Source organism: Hylobates moloch, unplaced genomic scaffold, assembly GCF_009828535.3.
Source record: "Hylobates moloch isolate HMO894 unplaced genomic scaffold, HMol_V3 SCAFFOLD_22, whole genome shotgun sequence".
NCBI classification, from domain to species: domain Eukaryota; kingdom Metazoa; phylum Chordata; class Mammalia; order Primates; family Hylobatidae; genus Hylobates; species Hylobates moloch.
In genome coordinates, this window is record NW_026652297.1 from 18,749,245 (window position 1) to 18,770,350 (window position 21,106).

The 21,106-nt window shown below is 40.6% G+C and overlaps 1 protein-coding gene across 2 annotated transcripts in view; it reads left to right on the top strand.

Annotated features, from left to right (window-relative positions):
• The window catches only part of CPNE4 (copine 4), a 526,338-nt gene that overhangs the window by 318,865 nt on the left and 186,367 nt on the right, over positions 1–21,106 (top strand). For both annotated transcript variants that reach the window (XM_058433630.1, XM_032143732.2), the window contains exon 3: positions 8,478–8,657. In XM_058433630.1, coding sequence (XP_058289613.1) covers positions 8,478–8,657 — 180 coding nt within the window. The remainder of the gene's footprint in view (positions 1–8,477; positions 8,658–21,106) is intronic.

A 21,106-nucleotide genomic window follows, 5' to 3' on the forward strand; every position in this document is an offset into this window, starting at 1 on the left:
GTTGACATCACCTGGGAATCTCCAGGCCAATTAAATATGTGTGTATTATACAGGATTTCACTAATCTACAGCGAGATAGAGCTGGCACAGGCTAGAGCAGTACTGTCCACATGTGGCTATTTAAATTTAAACAAAATAAATTTAAATTTAAAATTCCATTCTTCAGTCCCACTAGCCACATTTCAAGTGCTGAATACCTACATGTGGCTAGTTTGGACCATGAAGAACATCATGGAAAGTTCTATCACACAGCACTAGGACAGTGACAAGCCCCTTAAGCTGAGTGGACTGAGGGAAAAGACAATGAGGCATACAAACCGAGAAATCAGAAAACAGCCTCACAAACTGGACACTCACACTGGGGAAAAGGAACAGCTCTGGAGGACATGCGGCATTTGGCACTGGAAGATGTAGCTGAGATCTATGCTTGTGTGGCAAATCAGGCAGGATTGGCTCAGGCTCTGTGTGGATGGATCCAGCACCTTGAAGGTACTGAGGAGGCCAATGAAGGAAGGGGAAGACCCAGAACATATTAGTACTTGAGACCTCTCTGATGGTGCCTACAGGGAGACACTCATTTCGTTTACTTCTGAGCCACATTCCTGAGCAAGGATGCAACCCTGCTGTCTGCTTTGAATAGCATAAGTACTAGGCTATGTCTACTGGTGAAACGAATGTCTAGCTCTAGGTTCTCCAGCATGTTCATCCCAGGGGATCCATAAACAGAACCCAGCATGCCAGAGGCCCTGTTACTTGAGAATCAGGTTAAGTGCATGGCAGGAGGATGAAGGCAGGGTTCAATGGATTGAAAGTGGGAGAAAAACACTTGTCATGCCAGATCACTCGTTCAGTGTAATCTAGAGTGTTTGAAGGTTTTACTGCTTGATGGGTGAAGAGTGCTTTTTTTGGAGATATATCCATTAAATGGTGCTGCCAGTCTGGATGTTTCTTTAGAGAAGTAGAATGGTGTATTTGTTTACTAGGGTTGCCAGAGCAAAGTACCACAAACTGGGTGGCTTAAACAACAGAAATTTATTCCTTCACAGTTCTGGAGGCTAGAAGTCCAAGATCAAGATACCAGGATGTCAGCAGAACTGGTTCTCTCTGGGGTTACTAGGAAGAAATTCCTTAATGCCCCTCTCCTGGCTTTTGGTAGTTTTGCTGGAAATCTTTGGCATTTCTTGGCTTGTAATGAGGAACAGAGATTGCACCACTCTGCTCTCTTCCTTTGTGTTCACATGGCATTCTCCCTGTGTTCATGTCTGTGTCAAAATTTCCCATTTTTGTAAGGACATTAGTCATATCAAATCAGGAGCCCACCATACTCCAGTATGACCTTATCCTAAGTTAATTACCTCTGCCACAATCCTATTTCCATATGAAATCACATTCTAAGATACTGTTATATGAATTTTGACGGATAAAACTCAACCTATAACAAATGATATAGTATAATAAAAATAACATATATTCTAGAGTGAGAAAGACTGGATTTGAGTCTTACCTTTGCCACTACTTTTCTGATGCACAGTTTTATTTTATCATTTGCAAAGTTAGAATGATACATTTAATAGGATCATTTATAAAATGATAAATCAGTGTTAAAATGAACCATTATTTTAATGTATCCCTAGGAAAGAAAAAAATTGTTTCCAATTATACTATGACATATCAATTATAATATGCATCCCAATTTCAAAGATATTCCAATTAAGCAGTATATCATCAATTATAACATGCATCCCAATTTCAGAGATATTCCAATTAAATAATGGTATATCATTAATTATAACATGCACTCCAATTTCAAAGATATTCCAATTAAACAATGGCATATAATTAATTAAAACACGCATACCAATTTCAAATATATCAAACTGTGAAATAAAAGTATGTTTTAAAGTTGATGAGGGTAAGGCTTGAAGAAGATAACATGTAAGTGCCTTCTGCCTGAGCAGAAAAGTTACCATCACTGTCGGTCAACACCTAATTTGCCGTTCATTTCAAGAAGGAATTTAATAATTTACTAGGCAGGAGGCAGCTTCCACCCAAGTTATTAAGGAGAAACAAAAGCTGTCAAAGACTCAGGCAATTTTTTAGTCCTAGGAACTAGTGAGCAGGAACCCCTGGTCCATGTGGCAGATCAGCCAGACAGCCAGAAATGATGCAACCTCAGTATGTAGACATATCACACAGAAATGGCACAAATCAATTCAAGTTTCCACATGAGACTCTTTACACAACCAGCAAACTGTTAAAGAGTTTTAATCCTAACTAAGTAGAAAATCCATTTTAATTGAAAATTAAAACCGTGTCTCATCAGCACCAACCTCTCTCTCTCTGTTGAGTGATTTTGAGATCTGCAACTTGTTTGTTGCAGCTACAGGGCAAGCCACTAACTCTGAGGCCAGTCACTTAAAATCAGCAGTCACAAGCAGCTGAAATCCTGAAATTGAGTAATGCTATTTCTGGTGGCTTGGTGATTCATTTTATTATCTAACTTTTGTGTGGTTTAATATGTCTCCTTGGAAGTTATCTGGTTTGAAAAATTGCTTGTAATAAATCCTTTATTTTTAAACATTAAGAAAGCCATTCTGCATTCAGAGAAAATTAGTTTCTTCCTACCCTCACTAAATAAATATTGAGAAAATATTTACAGAATATCAGTTTGAAGGAATACCTAATTATAAGCCTGCCCTGAGGGCCTCTTGTCTCTCTCTGGCCTATGATGTCATTCTTTACCAAGACCTATCACCCATGGGATGATAAGGGCCTGAATTTCTCCAGGAAACCTTAGAGCATTCAGTGACTGACAATAATTTTGGCTTTTGCCCTCACCTCCTCCCCACTGATAGCGTCACACGATTTAGCTCTCACCTCTCCCGCAACTTTGCCTGTGGCAGTTCCAGCCCTTGGAAGTCCCAGAGAATAAATGGCCATTGTACAAATTGTCTTGAACTGTTTGTTGATGACACATTGTCCCGCACACAATCCAATTTTTTTTTTTTTTTTTTTTTTTTTTTTTTTTTTTTTTTGAGACCGAGTCTCGCTCTGTTGCCCAGGCTGGAGTGCAGTGGCCTGATCTCTGCGGCTCACTGCAAGCTCCACCACCCGGGTTCACGCCATTCTCCTGCCTCAGCCTCCCGAATAGCTGGGACTACAGGCGCCCGCCATCACGACAGGCTAATTTTTTTTTTTTTTTGTATTGTTAGTAGAGATGGGGTTTCACCGTGTTAGCCAGGATGGTCTCCATCTCCTGACCTCGTGATCCGCCCGCCTCGGCCTCCCAAAGTGCTGGGATTATAGGCGTGAGCCACTGCGCCCGGCCACACAATCCAATTTCTATGGGCAGTGTTCAGGGCCCCCACTGTATCTCCAATATGTCCAGTGGATAAATCAGATCTCCAGAGACAAAACTGCAGCCTCAATCATTGACTTTCCCTATCAGTTCCACATTTTATGTTCGTCGTCTGGCTGATGCATTACTTTGAGCAACAGTGTTTATGAAAAAATTCTTCAAATTTGCATAACTATATAGCATAGAGGTTAAACACACAGGCTCTGGAGCTTAACTACATAGTTTCACATCCCACCTCGCTACCTACAAGTTGTGTAAAATTGGAAAAGTTATGGCGGTCTCTCTATCTCCCAGTAAGTGAGGATAATAACAGTACCTACCTCATAATGTTATAAGAATGAAAACAGAGTGCTTGTCAAAAGATTTGAAAAGCTACTTCATCAAAGAAGATACACAGGTGGCAAGTAAGCATAAGAAAAGAGCCTCAGCATCATTAGTTTTAGGAAAATGAAAATTAAAACCACAATGAGAGACCACTCCACACCTACTAGAACTTAAAAAGTTAAACAAAAATCTCTTTCACTCCTACAAAGAAGAGGAAATACATGCCCATACAAAAGCTTGTACATGAATATGTCATGCAGTTTTATATGTAATAGCCAAAAACTGTAAACAATTCAAATGTCCATCTGTAATTGACTGGGGGCAATAAAAGGATAAACCACTGATAGGACCACATGAATAAATCTCAAAATAATTACGTGAAAGGATAAAGACAATAAAAGACCACAAATTGTATATTATAATATACATTTGTATAATATTATAAAGAATACAAACTAGACTATAGTCTCAGAAAGCAGATCAGTAGTTTCTTGGGAATGGTAGGAGGGAAGATTGAGAGGATGAGGATACATAGGGGTAAGAAGAAAGTTTGGGTGCATGGATATGCTCACTCTCTTGATTGTGGTGCTGTTTTCACAAGTATATATGTGTCAAAACATATTGAATTGTATACTTTAAATAGATATATACTTTAAATAGATGTGGTTTATTATATACCAATTATGCCTCAATAATGCTGTTTTTTTTAAAATGAGCACCATGATAGCAGGCCTTCCAAAAGTGTTAGTTGTTATTGACTTTATTGCTAGACTGAAAAATGTTTTAGATTTTTTTTTTTTTTTTTTTTTTTGAGACGGAGTCTTGCTCTGTCACCCAGGCTGGAGTGCAGTGGTGCGATCTCAGCTCACTGCAAGCTCCGCCTCCCAGGTTCATGCCATTCTCCTGCCTCAGCCTCCCGAGCAGCTGGGACTACAGGCACCTGCCACCATGCCCGGCTAATTTTTTGTATTTTTAGTAGAGACGGCGTTTCACCGTGTTAGCCAGGATGGTCTTGATCTCCTGACCTTGTGATCTGCCTGCCTTGTCCTCCCAAAGTGCTGGGATTACAGGCTTGAGCCACCGCACCTGGTCATGTTTTAGATATTTTTAAAAGCTTCTCATGAGAAGCAATATCAATGGTTGAGTCTCTCACCATCACACCATAATCTAGCTGCCTTTGTCCTTTCTAAGGATGCTCATGAACTGAGGAAAGTAGTCCGACTTTGAGGTCAAAAGGCATGAGTTCAAGTGCCCTTTCTGACATTCAATACCTTGTGCTGATATTTAACCTTGACTTTTCTCATTTGTAAAGTAGTATATATCTACATCACATGATAGCCATAAGAATCGAATTTTAAAAATGGATGTGAGCATGTTCTGTAAACTATAAAGCAATGTGAATTTATCAGTCATCACGATTAGGGAAGAGAGAAGATAAGCAATTGCATTTTTGCAGACTGGATAACAGAGGGTAAGCAAGATTAAAATAAAACTTGACCTCACACAAGAGCATGAGATAAACCCTACATCTCCTCATTTCCCCTAGGACTGATGTTCCTACACCAGAATTCTCTAGAACACTTTTTTAGAGATTTCTGGGTCCTACCCTATACTCACTAAATCAGAATGACTTGGGGTTAGGGAACAGGAATCTGAGTTGTAAAGAAAGCCCCCACCCCCCCACCCCCAGTTGATTAGGATGCAGCTCGTAGCACCAGTAAGTGAATGATCTTTTGGAAACAACTGCCTTGACCCTGATGCCTCTCAATGAGAAACGAACAATCCTAGGCCCTGTTGCTCATGTGAAACCTGGATTTAGCCACCAGAAAAAATAATGCATCTTCCATAATAACTGGAAATGCAGAATATTTTAAAACATCTTTCAAATATGCATTTATTATTGCAAGCACTTCCCTTATCGTCATTTTCCTGCTTTTCCTGAGCAGTTATATTCAGGATTCTTAGTGGCTTTCTGATTATCCTTGGAAATCATCTGTCTTGCTAATGCAAATGTTTATCACTTAATGTCTTTCTATCTTGTCATTTCGCTCAAAAAACCAAGTCACTCAGTGCTGGCAGCTTACCTTGTATAGTGTGTGTGAGGTGTGTGTCTTGATGCCAACGTGAACTTTACATCTATAAGGGAATGCCATTGGAAAATCAAGAAGTTAGAAGAAAAGTACCAGAATCGGTGCACATCACTTACTTGTACCCTTTGGGGCAGTTAAAGGAGAATAACAAAGACTAGAGTTTCCATCACCTGTCTTCTATCATCTAAAACTACTCAGCACTCTCTTCCAACAACAAGGAGAGAAGGTGCCCTTTCTGTGTCTTCAGGATGTCAAATGCACACACAGCATACTTCTTGGGGGTTATTTCCAAATTCTCTATCGAAAGATACAATATAAATATAAATAAATCTCTTACATGGCTCATTATTCCATGAATTTGGACCAGATGTTGCAAAAATGCCTCTAGGGGGCAGGAAGAGAAATTCAATGAAGGAGAAAGGCCTGGAAGTTGCTGTGAGAAGCGAAGAGTAAATGCTTTGTCTGAATGGGACAGTCTCCAATTGTTGCCATGAAGAAATGTGGCCCAAGGTTGCCAGATATTCCAATTTTTTTCTAAAGGAAGGGTAATAAAAACAGCCACCTTATTAAGTGGGAAAATGAAGGGAAAAATACTTTGACTAGGACAAATAAAGTACCTTCAAGTTAGCTTATGCCTGCATATATTATGCCAGTTTATGATCTCTAATTTATGTTATTCAAAACTATTATCCCCGAACAACAGAAAAATTATGCTGATATAGTAAATTCTTGTACCTGCACAATTGGCCTAATCAGTCCCATCACCCTCTGAATGAACATCATATAAGAATATAAAATTTAGCTCAAATAGAAGCTGGGTCTTCCTTGGGAAGCTGGAACAGTCAGATAACCTTTGGTCAGAAGAGTAACTTGTAAAATTCTAGTCAGCAATAGGTTAGAGATTGGTTTTCTGTATGCCTATTTATTGGATGGGGACATAATCAGAATGATACTCTTCTCCTTGCAACCCAGATTGTCCATCCAACCAATAATGGCAGCTGGTGTTCCTTAAAGGACAATTTGCTCTCACATACATCCCTGCATAGGAAGGGCTAGGGGTGGAGACAAAGCACTGAACTGAAGAATGTCAGGGGTGGCTAGAACAAATATCAGATTTTCTTTGCTAGGCAACATGGACGGACATGCGTAATATGGTTAAGAACTGCTTTCCCTTTATTGAGACACTATTTTCCTTTACTCATATGAAAGTGAGATAAATGCTTTTCATAGTTTGTGCTAACAAATGTCAGAAAACATCCAATAAACCATGTTTCTATTTGAAAGCTGACAGCACATAGAGGTTCCAGTTGATTTGTAAAATAGGAAGGATGGGTATCTCCAGTACAGGGATGCTATAGAATCTTGGGTTATCTATAACTTAGTCTTTAAAAGCTTCCCAAAATAAAAATGGTTGTGTATATTTTTACTTGTTACAAGTATGTAGGAAAAGAACCTTAGCAATAAGGATCCTAGCAGAAAACAGATGGCCTGCCCAAACAGTTTAACCTAAAGGACTAAACTCTGTACACGGGAATGGGCACGGTTAAAAGAGCCAACAAAGAAAGTGAGGTATCCGAGACATTGGAGGTAGCAACAATAGGAAGCCATTACTACCCCTCAATGTGAAGGGACGAGAGAGGCACTATGTTACCAAATCCCAGCAAAAGCTCCCTGTGCAGAAGGAAGTCTGCTAGCAGAATGTGTGTGTGTAGAGGCATGCCTGCACCTCTCTGTTCTCCCATTCTCTGATCTCCTGCCAAGTCCTCCATTTGGCTGACTCCAACCAGAACCCAGAGGGCAAGGGTGCCAGGAAAATCAATCCATAGACATCAGCCTCCTATGTCACAGAATAGTGCAGAAAGTGGCAGAGATGTATTAATATCTGAGAGAGGGGGACAACTGACAAACTATTATCACAGAAGACAAAGGAAATCATAGCTCATGGAATGTTGGAGCAGAAAGGAACTTTTCAACCTCTAATTAATTTTCATTTTATTGGTGAGAAAACTGAGGCCCAGGGAATTGAAATGAATGGGTGAACATTATACACTTAATAAAGGGCATACTCAAGACCAAAGGCAGTTATTGTCTTATCTATTCTCATGGTTTTTCTACTTCATTATGCTGGAAATCATGGATTAGGAAACTTAGAGTAGAGCTGGCTGAAATGAGACCCCTACATAGCAGTTTCTCCATTACTGTGCCCACCAGACATCACTAATCAATTACAGATTTCTTTCCTCCTGAGCCTAGATGTGACCTCAGGCACATTAGGCAGGACAAGGTTGAATCAATCATGAAATGCATCAATCAATCATTTATGCACCTGCATAAACCCAGTGTACTCAAAAATTTTTACTGTTCATAATGTTCACCCACTCATTTCAATTCCCTGGACCTCAGTTTTCCCATCAACAAAATGACATAATGATATAATGATACAATTTTGTATAATGCAAACTCATACAATGAGCTCTAAATCTTCAAGTTATTTACATGTCTAACATTATTTTCTTCCCTAAAACTCGTCTCATTCTCTGAAGGTATTGCCTGTACTTTGTACTTTCGGACTGCCCATCCAATGACTTGCTGGGGAGCATTTATGGTTGGGAAGAAGGGAGGTGCTCTGAGATGAATTTGTTTGAAGGGTAATAATAAAAATAATCCTAATCTCTGATAGGTTTTCTCTTTCTCTCTCCTTGCAGGTTGACAGGACTGAGGTGATTCGCACCTGCATAAACCCAGTGTACTCAAAACTGTTTACTGTGGACTTTTACTTTGAGGAGGTTCAGCGCCTGCGGTTTGAAGTCCATGACATCAGCAGCAACCACAATGGGCTGAAGGAGGCCGACTTCCTTGGTGGCATGGAGTGCACACTTGGCCAGGTGGGTCAACAGACATCCCTTCCTCCTCCTTGCTATCCTAGGGCCTTTCTTCCAGCCCCCTTTCCCTCTCTTCCCTCATCTAATCCTTGCTTTTTCCTATTGCTTGTATTTTCTTTAACATGTAGCATTTTACAGCTTCCCAGGTGGTGTCATATCCCTTATGTTTACATAGAGATGATTCTGCAAGTCTGTACGATTTCTTATTTTGAAAAATTCAGAACTTTCTCTTCTGAATTCCCCCATTGTGTCACTCATTTATTCAACAACTATTATTGAGCACTTATGTGTCTGGCTCTATGCTCTGTTCAGATGTCTATTATAGCCTTATCCTGTTCCACTATAAATTTCCATCTCCAACTCAGCTGTGAGAACCCCTATGCAGCAAGTATTTCTCATTCACATTTAGTCGACATCTCTATACCAAAAATAGATACTCAGTGAATGAATAAAAGCTCTTAATTTTCCCAACAATAATATGAAATAAGTATCAGTATTATATCCATTTTATCAGTGAGAAACCTGAGACTCAGAGAGGTTAAGTGACCTGATGAAGGCTCTACCTAATAAGTGGCAGTGTTAGGACTCTACCAAGTCTTCCCGACTCTAAACTTCTTCATTTTGCTTCTATAATACTTTTCCTTTTTTCCTTTCCTTTCTGTTGTACCCAGAAATGCAGTAAGTGAGTCTAAAAGTAAAAACAGTCCCTGTGCCCAGATAGTGGATAACCTTACTGGAGACGGCATAGTAGTATGCACTTCAAATAGAGCAGTTCATTACAAAATACCCTGGGCTCTCTATACAAGGTCGTGGGCCTTAAAGGAAGAGAGAGCTTTTTTCTACTGGATAGATTCAAAGAAGGCATTGTGGGACCAAAATCTGAAAAAAACATTATCTATGGATTGCAGAAGAAAGAGGAGGGGGGCTTTTCAAGTAAGAAAGCAATATAAGCAACTCATAGGAGTCAGAACAAATGTGGAGGGGTATGGGGTGGGAAGAGACCACTTTCCCTGACTGAATCAAGATGCTGATTTACTGTGAAATTGATGAAGCTTTAACATCAGATCCCCTCTCTCATGTGGGCACCTTCCATGGCTCTGTGTCACATTTTTATTTTGTACTTTTTTTCTCAAAGAGAGATTCCAAATTATAGGTCTTAAGACCCACAAAACCTGGGTTCACCTCCTGTCAAGGTAACGGTCAGGTTTAAGGATTTGTCAGGAAGAATCTACCTGACAAAGAGATGGCAAGCATATATATTTGCTTGTTCATTTGTGCTTACCTTGCTTCATGCCACTTATCACTAAAAGAAATTTCTCCCAGTGAGCACTAAGAGACAAAATAGACAGTGTCCTCAGTTACCCTTTTCCAGCAAATATAGTGATTAATTTTCTTATTCCTTTAATGAAAGTCAAAAGCCCAATATTGAAAACAGTTGAGGGGAGGCAGAAAATCTGAAATATTCTCCATTAATATATGTTCTCTAATGACTTTTGAAGAGTTGCTGGCAGATAGTTCAAAGGATCTTGCCAGGTACAATGTCCAGTAAGTAGGTATTAAATGAATAAATGCATTGTGGATTTGAGATGAAATCCTGTTTCTGTTTAAAAATTATTAAAATGGCATCTTTTATAGATATGTAAGCCATGCCAAGATTCTCCCTTAAACAATGGGCATCCCTCCTATGCATAAATTTTATATTTTTTCACAAGAAATAAAAGTAGATCTGGCCGGGCGCGGTGGCTCACGCCCAGCACTTTGGGAGGCCGAGGAGGGCGGATCACGAGGTCAGGAGATTGAGACCATCCTGGATAACACGGTGAAACCCCGTCTCTATTAAAAATACAAAAAAATAGCTGGGTGTGGTGGCAGGCACCTATAGTCCCAGCTACTCGGGAGGCTGAGGCAGGAGGATGGCGTGAACCCGGGAGGTGGAGCTTGCAGTGAGCCGAGATCGTGCCACTGTACTCCAGCCTGGGTGATAGAGCGAGACTCCGTCTCAAAAAAAAAAAAAAAAAAAAAAAAATTAGATCCATGTGGGAATCATGTGGACTAAAGATCTTTTTTTTTTTTTTTTTTTTGGTGCAAAGCTTTGATAATTTTATCTATTTGAATGACCCTCAAACTTAAATCTTTAGTCCCTCACAAAGCTCATCTTTCCAAAAGCCAGTAAGTCCTTAACCTTGCAAGTAAGACAGGCATTGTGCTAGGTGCCAGTGACACTGTGGTGAGCCAAAAACATAATCCTTGCCTTCAAGCAGTAGTTTAGTTGGGGATAAAGATGCAGTGAAAATAATTACACAACAATTAATTAAATGGCAATCATCATAAGCTTTGTTACAGAGAAGTACAGAATAAGAGAGCAAGCATTGGGAGACTGGCATCAGGCAGAGAGGGATCAAAGAAGGCTTTCTAAGAGAAGTGACATTTACACTGACTTGAATGGAGAGTGAGAGTGCATCAGGTGAGAAGAAAGAGGAAACACATTCTAAGCAGATGGGAACATCATACACAAAGCCTCTGTATTCAGGAAGGAGTTTGGCATATGGTGCAGAGCGTCTTCATTTGGTTTTTCCAAGAAGCCAAATCTGAGGTAGGAAGTCAAAGGAGGTGAAGGAAACGCCACAGTGGAGAGTGAAAGTGAGACAGGATAAGAAGCCTACAAGGGAAAGCGGCCAAGTAGATACCACCATAGGTAACTGGAGCTTAACTCTGCTGGGGAAATTCTGAGAGCAGTGTAAAACAAACATTAGAGATATTTCATCCTGGGGATGAGGGAACTGGGACATTTATACATTTTGTGTATATATACTCACATCAGCCATTAATAACCATTCCTAGCCGGGCGCGGTGGTTCACGCCTGTAATCCCAGCACTTTGGGAAGCTGAGGCGGGCAGATCACAAGGTCAGGAGATCGAGACCATCCTGGCTAACACGGTGAAACCCCATCTCTACTAAAAATGCAAAAAATTAGCCGGGTGTGGTGGCTCATGCCTGTAGTCCCAGCTACTCGGGAGGCTGAGGCAGGAGAATCACTTGAACCCAGGAGGCAGAGGTTGCATTGAGCCGAGATCATGCCACTGCACTCCAGCCTGGGTGACAGAGCGAGACTCCATCTCAAAAAAAAAAAAAAAAAAAATTCCTAAGTTGGGAACATTAATCCTCCAGTCCTCCAACATTTCTGGCCTACTGTGCAAGTAGCAAACTCGAAATATCACAAAGAGCTTGCAAGCAAAGAAATACAGATGCTGGTGGTCAAAGTCAGTGATGGGCACTCAAGTCATAGGGCCTGGGTATATGAATGGGGACCTGACAGCATCTGTGGATTGCCTATTCAATACCCAATCACCAACTCTTTTAGCTGTTGACCCTGATCACTTTCTGATCATTTTATACCATGTGTCTATGTAGAAAAGAGCCCTGTCTGTAGCTTAAGAGTGAATCCTGACTGATCTCAGCTAATCACATGAATCTCATCCCCCACTTGCAAGAGTTTGGTTTAGAGGTAGGCGTGTGTCCAGTAAGACATGTGGATTTTTCTGGGAAAGGTTTCCTAGCCTAAAACAAGAGACACACATGAAGAAATAGTTCCTCTTTGCCTGTGATTCCTGGAATCACTACAGCCATCTTGCAGCAAGGCTGAGGATGAGAGTGACCCTTAGGGGAGGTCCGAGCCAAAAGATGTGGAGGCATGGGCCTGACATTCTTTACCTGGGACTCACTCTATCTATGGATGCCTTATTATGGGAAAATAAAATGTCCTGTCATTGAAGCTGTTTGAGATGGGAATTTTATTCCTTGAACTGAAAGTATCATGATGGAGATAGCACATAGGAGGAACTAACAAGAAGGCCAGGCTGGCTGGAGTGGGGTGAACAAAGGGAAACTAGGGGGTTGTGTTGAATTAATTTTCTTAATCTCTCAAAAGAAGGAATGTGTGGAAGTGAGCACTGAGAATGAGATTACAAATAGTCCTTTCAAGATATGTTTTTGGTACTTTTGAAAGAACTTACATACTGATCATTTCATTTGACACTCTTGACAGCGTGGGAAGGACAGGAATCATTACCTACATTTTATAGCTGAGAAAACTGAAGATCAGAAAGATTTAATGTTTTGACAGGGCCCAAACCAGAAGTCAGGAGCTTTTGATTCTTAATCCAGAGCTTTCTTCTGTCATGACCTAGGGAAGGATGAGAGGAGGCTACCTGTTCTGAGAACTCCTTCAAGATCATGGCCTAGATGAAGCAAATGAGCAGCCAGTGACTTGTTCAGTGTATCTCTAAACCACATTTCTCAAGCTGTACTGATCCACTTTAAGCTGACATGCTGGCCTCTCTGGGTATCTCGCATGTTCTTTGGCAGTCATCCTCTCATATTGTCAACCAGGTGATTGGTGGGGGTGGCCTTTCCCACACTTTGGGGGTAGGCACTAATTGGCTTAAATGAATCAGAATATTACATTTGTGTGGCCACAGTGATTGGTTCAAGGAAAGACATGGTGACTCTTTTAACACTATAAGTTTCATTCATTCATTTATTTCCTCTTTTAATGACATAGCAATTGTATGCCAAGCTTTCATAACAAACATTTAGCAAGTACCCTGGATATGCCAAGTACATCTGTGCTAGGTGCTGGAGACACAAAGATGAAAAATGAAGACAGAGGCCCTGCCTCAGAAAAGCTTATAATTATCTGAGAAACACAGACTGGTAAATACTCAAAATGCATATTACTAAGCACTACAATAGAAATGTGATCCAAGGGCTGCAGGGGAAAGACCTCTACCTGAAGTGAAGCAGGGGAGTCTCACAAGAAATGTGTCTCTGGACCTGAATCTCTAAGGATAAGAAGGAATTCACCAACAGAGAAAAGAAATAAGGACTCTTGGGACAAAATGACTGGTACATGCAAAGACACAGCAGCATGAAGGGAATGGCAGAGAACTCTTAAGTGACTTAGCATGGGTAAGTGGTCAAGTGAGGATGTGAAAAGGATAGAGGATGCCAGACAGAAAAGAAAAAGCCTGGTCCTGATGCTTTTAAGTGTTTTTCTCTAAACTTTGGAAAGCCTGGACTTGATGCACTGAAGTCCTAATTGGGGAAAGGACAAGATTGGATGTGTATATTAGAAAGATCACTTTGGCCAGGCGCGGTGGCTCACACCTGTAATCCCAGCACTTTGGGAGGCTGAGGCTGGCGGATCACGAGGTCAGGAGTTTGAGATCAGCCTGGACAACATAATGAAACCAATCTCTGCTAAAAATACTAAATATTAGCCAGGCATGGTGGCAGGCGCCTGTAATCCCAGCTATTTGGGAGGCTGAGGCAGGAGAATTGCTTGAACCCGGGAGGCACGGGTTGCAGTTAGCCGAGATCACGCCCAGCCCAGGCAACGGTGCAATACTCTGTCTCAAAAGGAAAGAAAGAAAAGGAAAGAAATAAAGAAAGAAAGAAAGGAAAGAAGGGAAAGAAACGAAAGAAGGGAAAGAAGGGAGGGAGGAAGGAAGGAAGAAAGAAAGAAGGAAAGAAAGAATAAAAGAGAAAGAAGAAAGAAAAAGAAAGAAAGAATAAAAGAAAGAGAAAGAAGAAAGAAAAATGAAAGAAAGAAAGAAAGAAAGAAAGAAAGAAAGAAAGAAAGAAAGAAAGAAAGAAGAAAGAAAGATCACTTTGGCATTCCCCATAAATGGTGGATGGCAGGGAAACCAATTAGGATACTAGTGCAATAACAGGAAGGAAATGCGGACGGCAGTAGTTACGTAAACTGAAAAGAGGGGCCCAGAAAAGAGCCTGTCCAAGAGCAGAATCAACAAGCCTTGGAGATGAAGTGAGGGAGGAGGAGTTTGCAGGTGTCTGGCTTAGCTAACTAGGGGAGAGATTTGGCTGTCTTTAAGGGGAAATCAATCTTGCCCAGGATGGGGGTGAGGAATATAACATGATGCTGGCCTGTTAAGTGCAGATGTCTGTGGAGAATTCAGAGGAGGGTGACAATTGGCAGCTGACATGAATATAGAATAGACAATATAGATGTGGGAGCTTAATCCCTATAGGTGATAGCTGCTAACATTAGAGTGGATGAGACTCTTCGAGGAGGCTGTTTTATCTGTAGTTTTGAAAGGAAATTTTTTGAACGTGCCATATATAACAAATAATAAAGAATTAAAAAATCAAGGCATATGTAAGGACATCTCTTTCCACTATCTTTCAGAAAAAAGTGTGAACTTGATGTTGTCTTTAAGAAAAAAAAAAACAAAAAACCTTTGTTGAGTGTTTTTTACATGGAGTAATATGCCAGACAAATGCATTTGTACTAAAAGCTTTGTGAAGGACAGGCAGAGCTTTTCACCCTTTGTGGTTTCACAGGTTGTGACACTTTGGCGTGAATGGGCGTTTTGCTCTTTTCTCTAAATTTCTCCTCTCCAGTATGATCAAGCAAAAAGCAAAAACATCAACATTTTCCTTCTTTAAAACTCCAGAGTAAAAAGAAGGTCCTTTTTCCTGTGTTCTGCCTAGATAGGCAGGGAATGGCTAGATGCAGATGTTGGGCACCCCCGGGCAGGGCAGGGTCAGAGTCTGAGGCACTGTTTCCTAGTGCTCACGTGTACATGGTGTGTGGCCTGATGGTCTGGGGTCAAATCCCAGCTCAGCTGCTCTCAACTTGTTTGTCAAGAGGCAAATTCTTGCAGCCACTTAAGCCTCAGTTTCTTCATTTGAAAAATGGAAATAATAATAGTGCTGACTTCAAGAAATATTGCAAGTAGCAAGTAGAATAATGCAAATAAAATGCTTAACAGAGTCCCCGGCATGGAGGGAGCACTCGGGATGGGGAAGCTGTTATTACTGTGGCAAGAACCTAGGAAATGGTGGGAAGAGGCAATGGTTGTAGAGACCAACATGTTTTCACAACAAAGGGGGAAACATAAAGGGTGAAAACATTGTAAGAGAGCACCTACGTCCTGGGCAAGTATAATAGTAAAACTGAACTTACATTGCTCAGGTTTGTCAAGTATTTTACTTAGTTGGATTTTAAATATTGTGTGTATGCACACACGTACACGTGTATTTATTCTTCTGATACTATTTTTAAGTAAAAATTGTTTTAAATCAGGTCTCTGAAATAATTTGGGGCAATTATTTTAGTTTGGCCCTTAACTGTGGCAAGACAGGGATTGCCACAGTTAAGGCCCTAAAGGAAAGATAAAGTGACTTCCCCAAAGCCACACAGGAACTCACACATTGAGAGTCCGCCTCCTGAAGGCTGCTGTAGTACTCGCTCTGTCTGGCTGAGTTTGCCACATTCTCACTCAGCCTTGTGAAACAGCAGGACTCCTGGCCTTTAGGAAAGGAAAATAGCAGCCTTAAGCATGCTAGAAACTGGCATTGGTCATAAAGCTGAGTATAAGCACAGCAAGTGACTTCACACTGAGCAAAAATGCCAAATAAAGCAAAGAAGGCTCAGGTCCTCAGGGAAACTCAAGGCAGAATTGACCATTCTTGACAGATGGATGAGGGGGATGCATCACGAGGACATAGGGTGCTCAGAAGCTGCCTCTTTCTGGGTGAGTTTTGAGACCTTCTTTAGATTTCTGTTGCCCAAAAGAAATCAAGGAGCTAAGCCCCTCTTCTGCTACATCCAATAGTGGGTACGCCAAAGAGAGACGTGACCCTTCACTGCCTAGAACAGCAAGCTGACCTTCTTTAATGTGATGCCTTTATTTTCTCTTTCACTGCTTATTAACTCATTCATTCATCCTCATATTCTCCCACTTCATCCACCAAAGACACCGGAACTGAGTCATTAAATAAGAAAAATAATTAAAGAAATTTTTAAACTCTAGGCACTTTTATTTAGTAGGCATTGGGTGAAGCTGTTGCTATACTGCACTTCATTTAATCAGCACAACATCCCTGGGAGGTAGGCACTACCATTATTACCATTTTACAGCTGAGGAAACCGAGACTGAGTAAAGCTCGGTAAGTTATCCAAGGTCACACAGCAAGTTGTCGATCTCTTTAGCTCCAAAGCCCTTTATGATCTTTTCCATCTATTCTAATAGCTTGTCACTAACTAGTATAAATGATCAAGTAGCATCTATGAATGCAAAGTCAAACTGGAGTTGACCTGGCTAGTTTTTGGTGTCTTGTTTCTTCTTAAGTTTGTCTTACGCAGAGCTGATAGAGACAGACTAGGAATCCTTTTGCAGAAAAATAGGCTTGATCATCTTCCCCCTGGGCTTCTCTACTGAATTTACTTTAAATATAATATGGCTTCTTAAAAAATGGCAATGTGTCAACCTCTGAAAACCAGAATCTTACAAACTCAGCACCCAGAAGGTGCATTGCTCTGGCCTTCCTTTCACCTTCAACTGTGATGAAAAATCCCTTATCAAAATTCAGTGGTTGCACCTGGGTTTCATCATTGCTTTTCTTGCAGGCATTTTCTCTTCTCAGTGGCTTGGAGGACAGTTATGACTGTGTGAAGTCATCTTTTCTTCATTGTTGTGTGGCTGTTCTTCAGTGTATGTCTCCTTCAGAGGTTCAGAGGACACCTGTCAAAGCCAAGAACTTCCTGCTTTCTGTCATCATAAGTGGGGCTGGGAAATTTGTGACACCTTGAAGAAGTCCTGGGCTATCAGGAGTCCTCTGACCCTTATTCATGAGAGACAGATTATATACCATCTTCCCTCAGGGCAGTGGTTCTCAAACTTGAGCATGTGGCAGAATCACCTGGAGGCGTATTAAAATACAAATTGCTAGGCCTCATCCCCAGAGTTATGATTCAAAAGATCTAGGGAGAGATTGAATAATCTGCATTTTCTAAGTTCCCAGGTGATGCTTATTCTGCAGGTCCAGACATCACACTTTGAGAAGCCCTGCCCCAGTGTCTCATGTAAGAGGATGCTAATGAGTCTTGGACACTGTATTACTAGTTTCAATTAAGAAAGGAACCAGTGTTTTGGGCAATTATCTGGAGAAATTGAAGAGGACAAAGAAAACATCTGGTGAACAGAAAAAAATTGCTTTATAAAGTTTACACTACAAAAAGGCCAATGTACACAGCATTCAGTTTATGCTCTTGGTAAAGATTTTGAGTGCCAAAGCTTTTTCTCCCATTCATTAAATGCAGTTAAATGGACCTATTATCCATTGGTTTCCTTCCTGACATATGTGAATGTTAGGATTATGTCAGCCACAGTGGTCACTGAAAGAGTGGGCAGACCACAAGCTATTGATCAATGGGTATTAGGTTTAGTGTCGGGATGAGCCAGATTGCTGAACACTGGGTGTTATGATGATGCTGAGGGTGCTATCCAAACTCAATGTAATGCCCACAGCAAGATTCCACAGGTTAGCATTTTGTTGCATAATATCTAATATCCTCATGGTATAAAATTGATGACCCAGGGAAGTCAAATTTACACATTACAGCAGGGAAGTCATTCTCCTTCTGCTTCTCACATGCAAAGCTTGCCCTTACTTTGCAGAATTACTGCAAGCAGAAGCCACGTTAGTGATGAGTGATGTCATAAATAATCACATCATCTCAGCTCCCATGGACTAGCTAAGAAATCCTGGGAAGTAGTGCTGTTTTTTTTTTTTTTTTTTTTTTTTTTTTACTGCTGTCTGTTCTGCTCGTAGGCAGCTGGGATTTAAGTAGGGTGGTTGTGGGTGAGAAGGCCCTATTTCTACAGGGAGAATATAATAAATTCTTGCTCTTTTCTTCTAACTTCTAAGCAGGCGAGGAATCATAACTTTGGGTCCTAGAAACATCCCTCTGCTTTCTCTGGAGTCCTCCTTTTATAATTTGAAATCTCCTTTAGTGTCCTGGATTGGAGTCATGAGTCCTATGTCTTGATCTGCCATCAACTCTCTGTATGGCCTTGGGCAGTTTGCTTAACCTCTCTGTGATATGGTGACTTCATCTATAGAACAAAGGTTTTGCATTGATTCATCTCTAAGTTCCTTCCAGTTCTAATAGTCAATGATTCTCATTCATCTCTTTCCTTTTCTTGTTTTTGAAATTCAGCATCTCTCCCCACATTCTCATTTCTTTTCAAGACACTCTCTCCCCCTTCCACTACCCTTTCTCATCTCATCTCATCTCAGCATGAAGTATTTATCTCATGCAAAGTCATAGATGTCATTCAGTCATAGATGGTATCATTCTACCTACCTGGTAGCCCCCAGGAAAACAACTCTATTTAATTTCAAAGATAGTTTTAAAAAGATGTATTTAGTGACAATTAACACAGGCCCTTTTCCTTTACACTCACATTCATTAGTATGATACTTCTACAAGCTCAGTATTGGTGCAGAGAAGGAGGGCAAGAGCTTTGGAGCTGGATGACAATTTGCAAGGATTAGTGTATCAATGCTAAAAAACAGCTACAGGTGCTTGTCCTGATCCTAATCCTTTAAGCCAGGCTGGTGCAGGGCACCCAGCCTCCAGACCACCCTATCAGTGTGCCCTGGGCCTACCTACTCATCCAGGGAGCCACTTATGCCACCTGGGTTGGCAGGTGGCATAAGGCAGTTTCTCAGGACCTCTCCCACAGCTCCCACTTTTGTTGTTTCCAACCAGCTTTCATTCCAATCCCATTTCCACCAGCTCAGAAGTACTGGCTGTAAATCTAATTTAGATTGCTATCTTCATGGCATTTACACATACTCTTCCCATCATTCAGCCCTTGTGTTTTACCCTACAAATGCTGCCATGCTGCACCTTCCTGATTATCAGCATCCTGGCTGCTTTAAATAAAAATGCATGTCCTTGTCCTAGCCCTAAAGCATGAAACACTCCAACACCATAAACTGAATTCATAGTATGACAAATGGCCAGTTTGTTGAAGTCTAATAACCAAAAAGCCAATTAATGAAATAATATATTAACCCCCAAACCAACTGTCTTCCAATTACTTTTATTTACTAAAAACTAGATTTCTTGAACTATTTATAAAGTTTACTACAATTATTTTAGAAGTTGTAAAGATTTCTGGAACATTTGTTGGTTTAGACTGCTTATGAAATTTAGTTATTGGTTATCATGAATGTTTCTGAATATCAAATGTAGCCATTAAAAAGCTAACCTGTCCCAACAGGGGATTAAAAAGATGGTGCTAACTATTAAAGTACCCATTTCTTTACAAGCCAAGAGACTGGGAGGATATATTTTTAAATGTTAACAGTGATGACGTCTAGGTTGTGGGATTACAGATGATGTAGGAAATTACATCTGTGCTTTTGTATTTCTAAAAGGAAACTATATCACATCTATGATCAGAAAAATATTACAGTAAATGTTAGGCAGAACATCATAATAAGACCCGCATGCTGACTTCAAAGAACTCACACTCAAGTGGAGGAGTAAGACACGTAAACATTGTGTAGATTTTTAAACAAATGTGGAAGAACTTCAAAACTTGTAAAGAATTCTAATTTGGGAAATTTACAAGAAATCCTTTTGGGGGAGGTATTTGCTGAAGCTGTGCTTTCTGAGAGGTTTTTGAGAGATCAATTTGCAGATGTTAGTCCTCACCCCTTTGTCCACAGGGAGGAGAGTTGGCTGGGCTAATTTGATTCTGATCTTTTGAAATATTATTTTTGATTACAGAAGAGACCCAGGAGGGCTTGGGGCACGAACAACAAATAAGTTAAGGAACATTTCTGGAACTGAAAATGAGGTTCTGAGATTCCTCTAAAGTCTAGAATCTTCATTTCAAGCTTTATTTGGGAAAGAGAAGAGTTTTACTTTAAATTAACCTAATAAAGTTGAGGGGGAGGAAAACAATAACTGCTTGGTTTACAAAAGCATTCCCAGGAGTCTTGTTTTCAGATTCACGGACAAAATGAGGCCGGGTATGAATTAATTAGCTTTGTTTTGCATGAACATGAGCCGTTGAGGGCCCTTCCCATCTGAGCACAGGTCAGCAAAGGTGCATGTTCTTGGGCCTAATCTCCAGGTAAGCCCGGGGTGGGCTGATTACTCGTGCTTCCCTCACTCTTCCTCAGCATCTGCTCATCAGGATGCTCAGGCCAGCACAAATTTTCAAGCCAGTTATCAGAAACAAAGGAAAACATATCCCCCAAACTTCTCTCTCCCCACTGAGATTCAAATCAGGAAAACTGGTATTACAGTAAATGTGCGGACAGGGCACCAGTCAGCAAGACCGAATCAGAAAAATTGATTGAGAAAAATTGAGAAGACAAAAGCAGTGCTGAGTTTAGCCAACCAGGGCAGGCATCTCTGTACTGCTCTCTGGTGCTTCTGGACAATGTTTAAACACTCTTTAAGGGGGAATTCACTTTTACATATCAGGTATTGTGAGAATGATAGGGTAACCTATGACTCAATTTGCCCCTCCCTCTCCGGTTTACACTTACTATCATGGCTTAATTATTAACACTGTCCCCTCTGACTTTCAAAACTGTCCCAATTTGGATAATATATTTT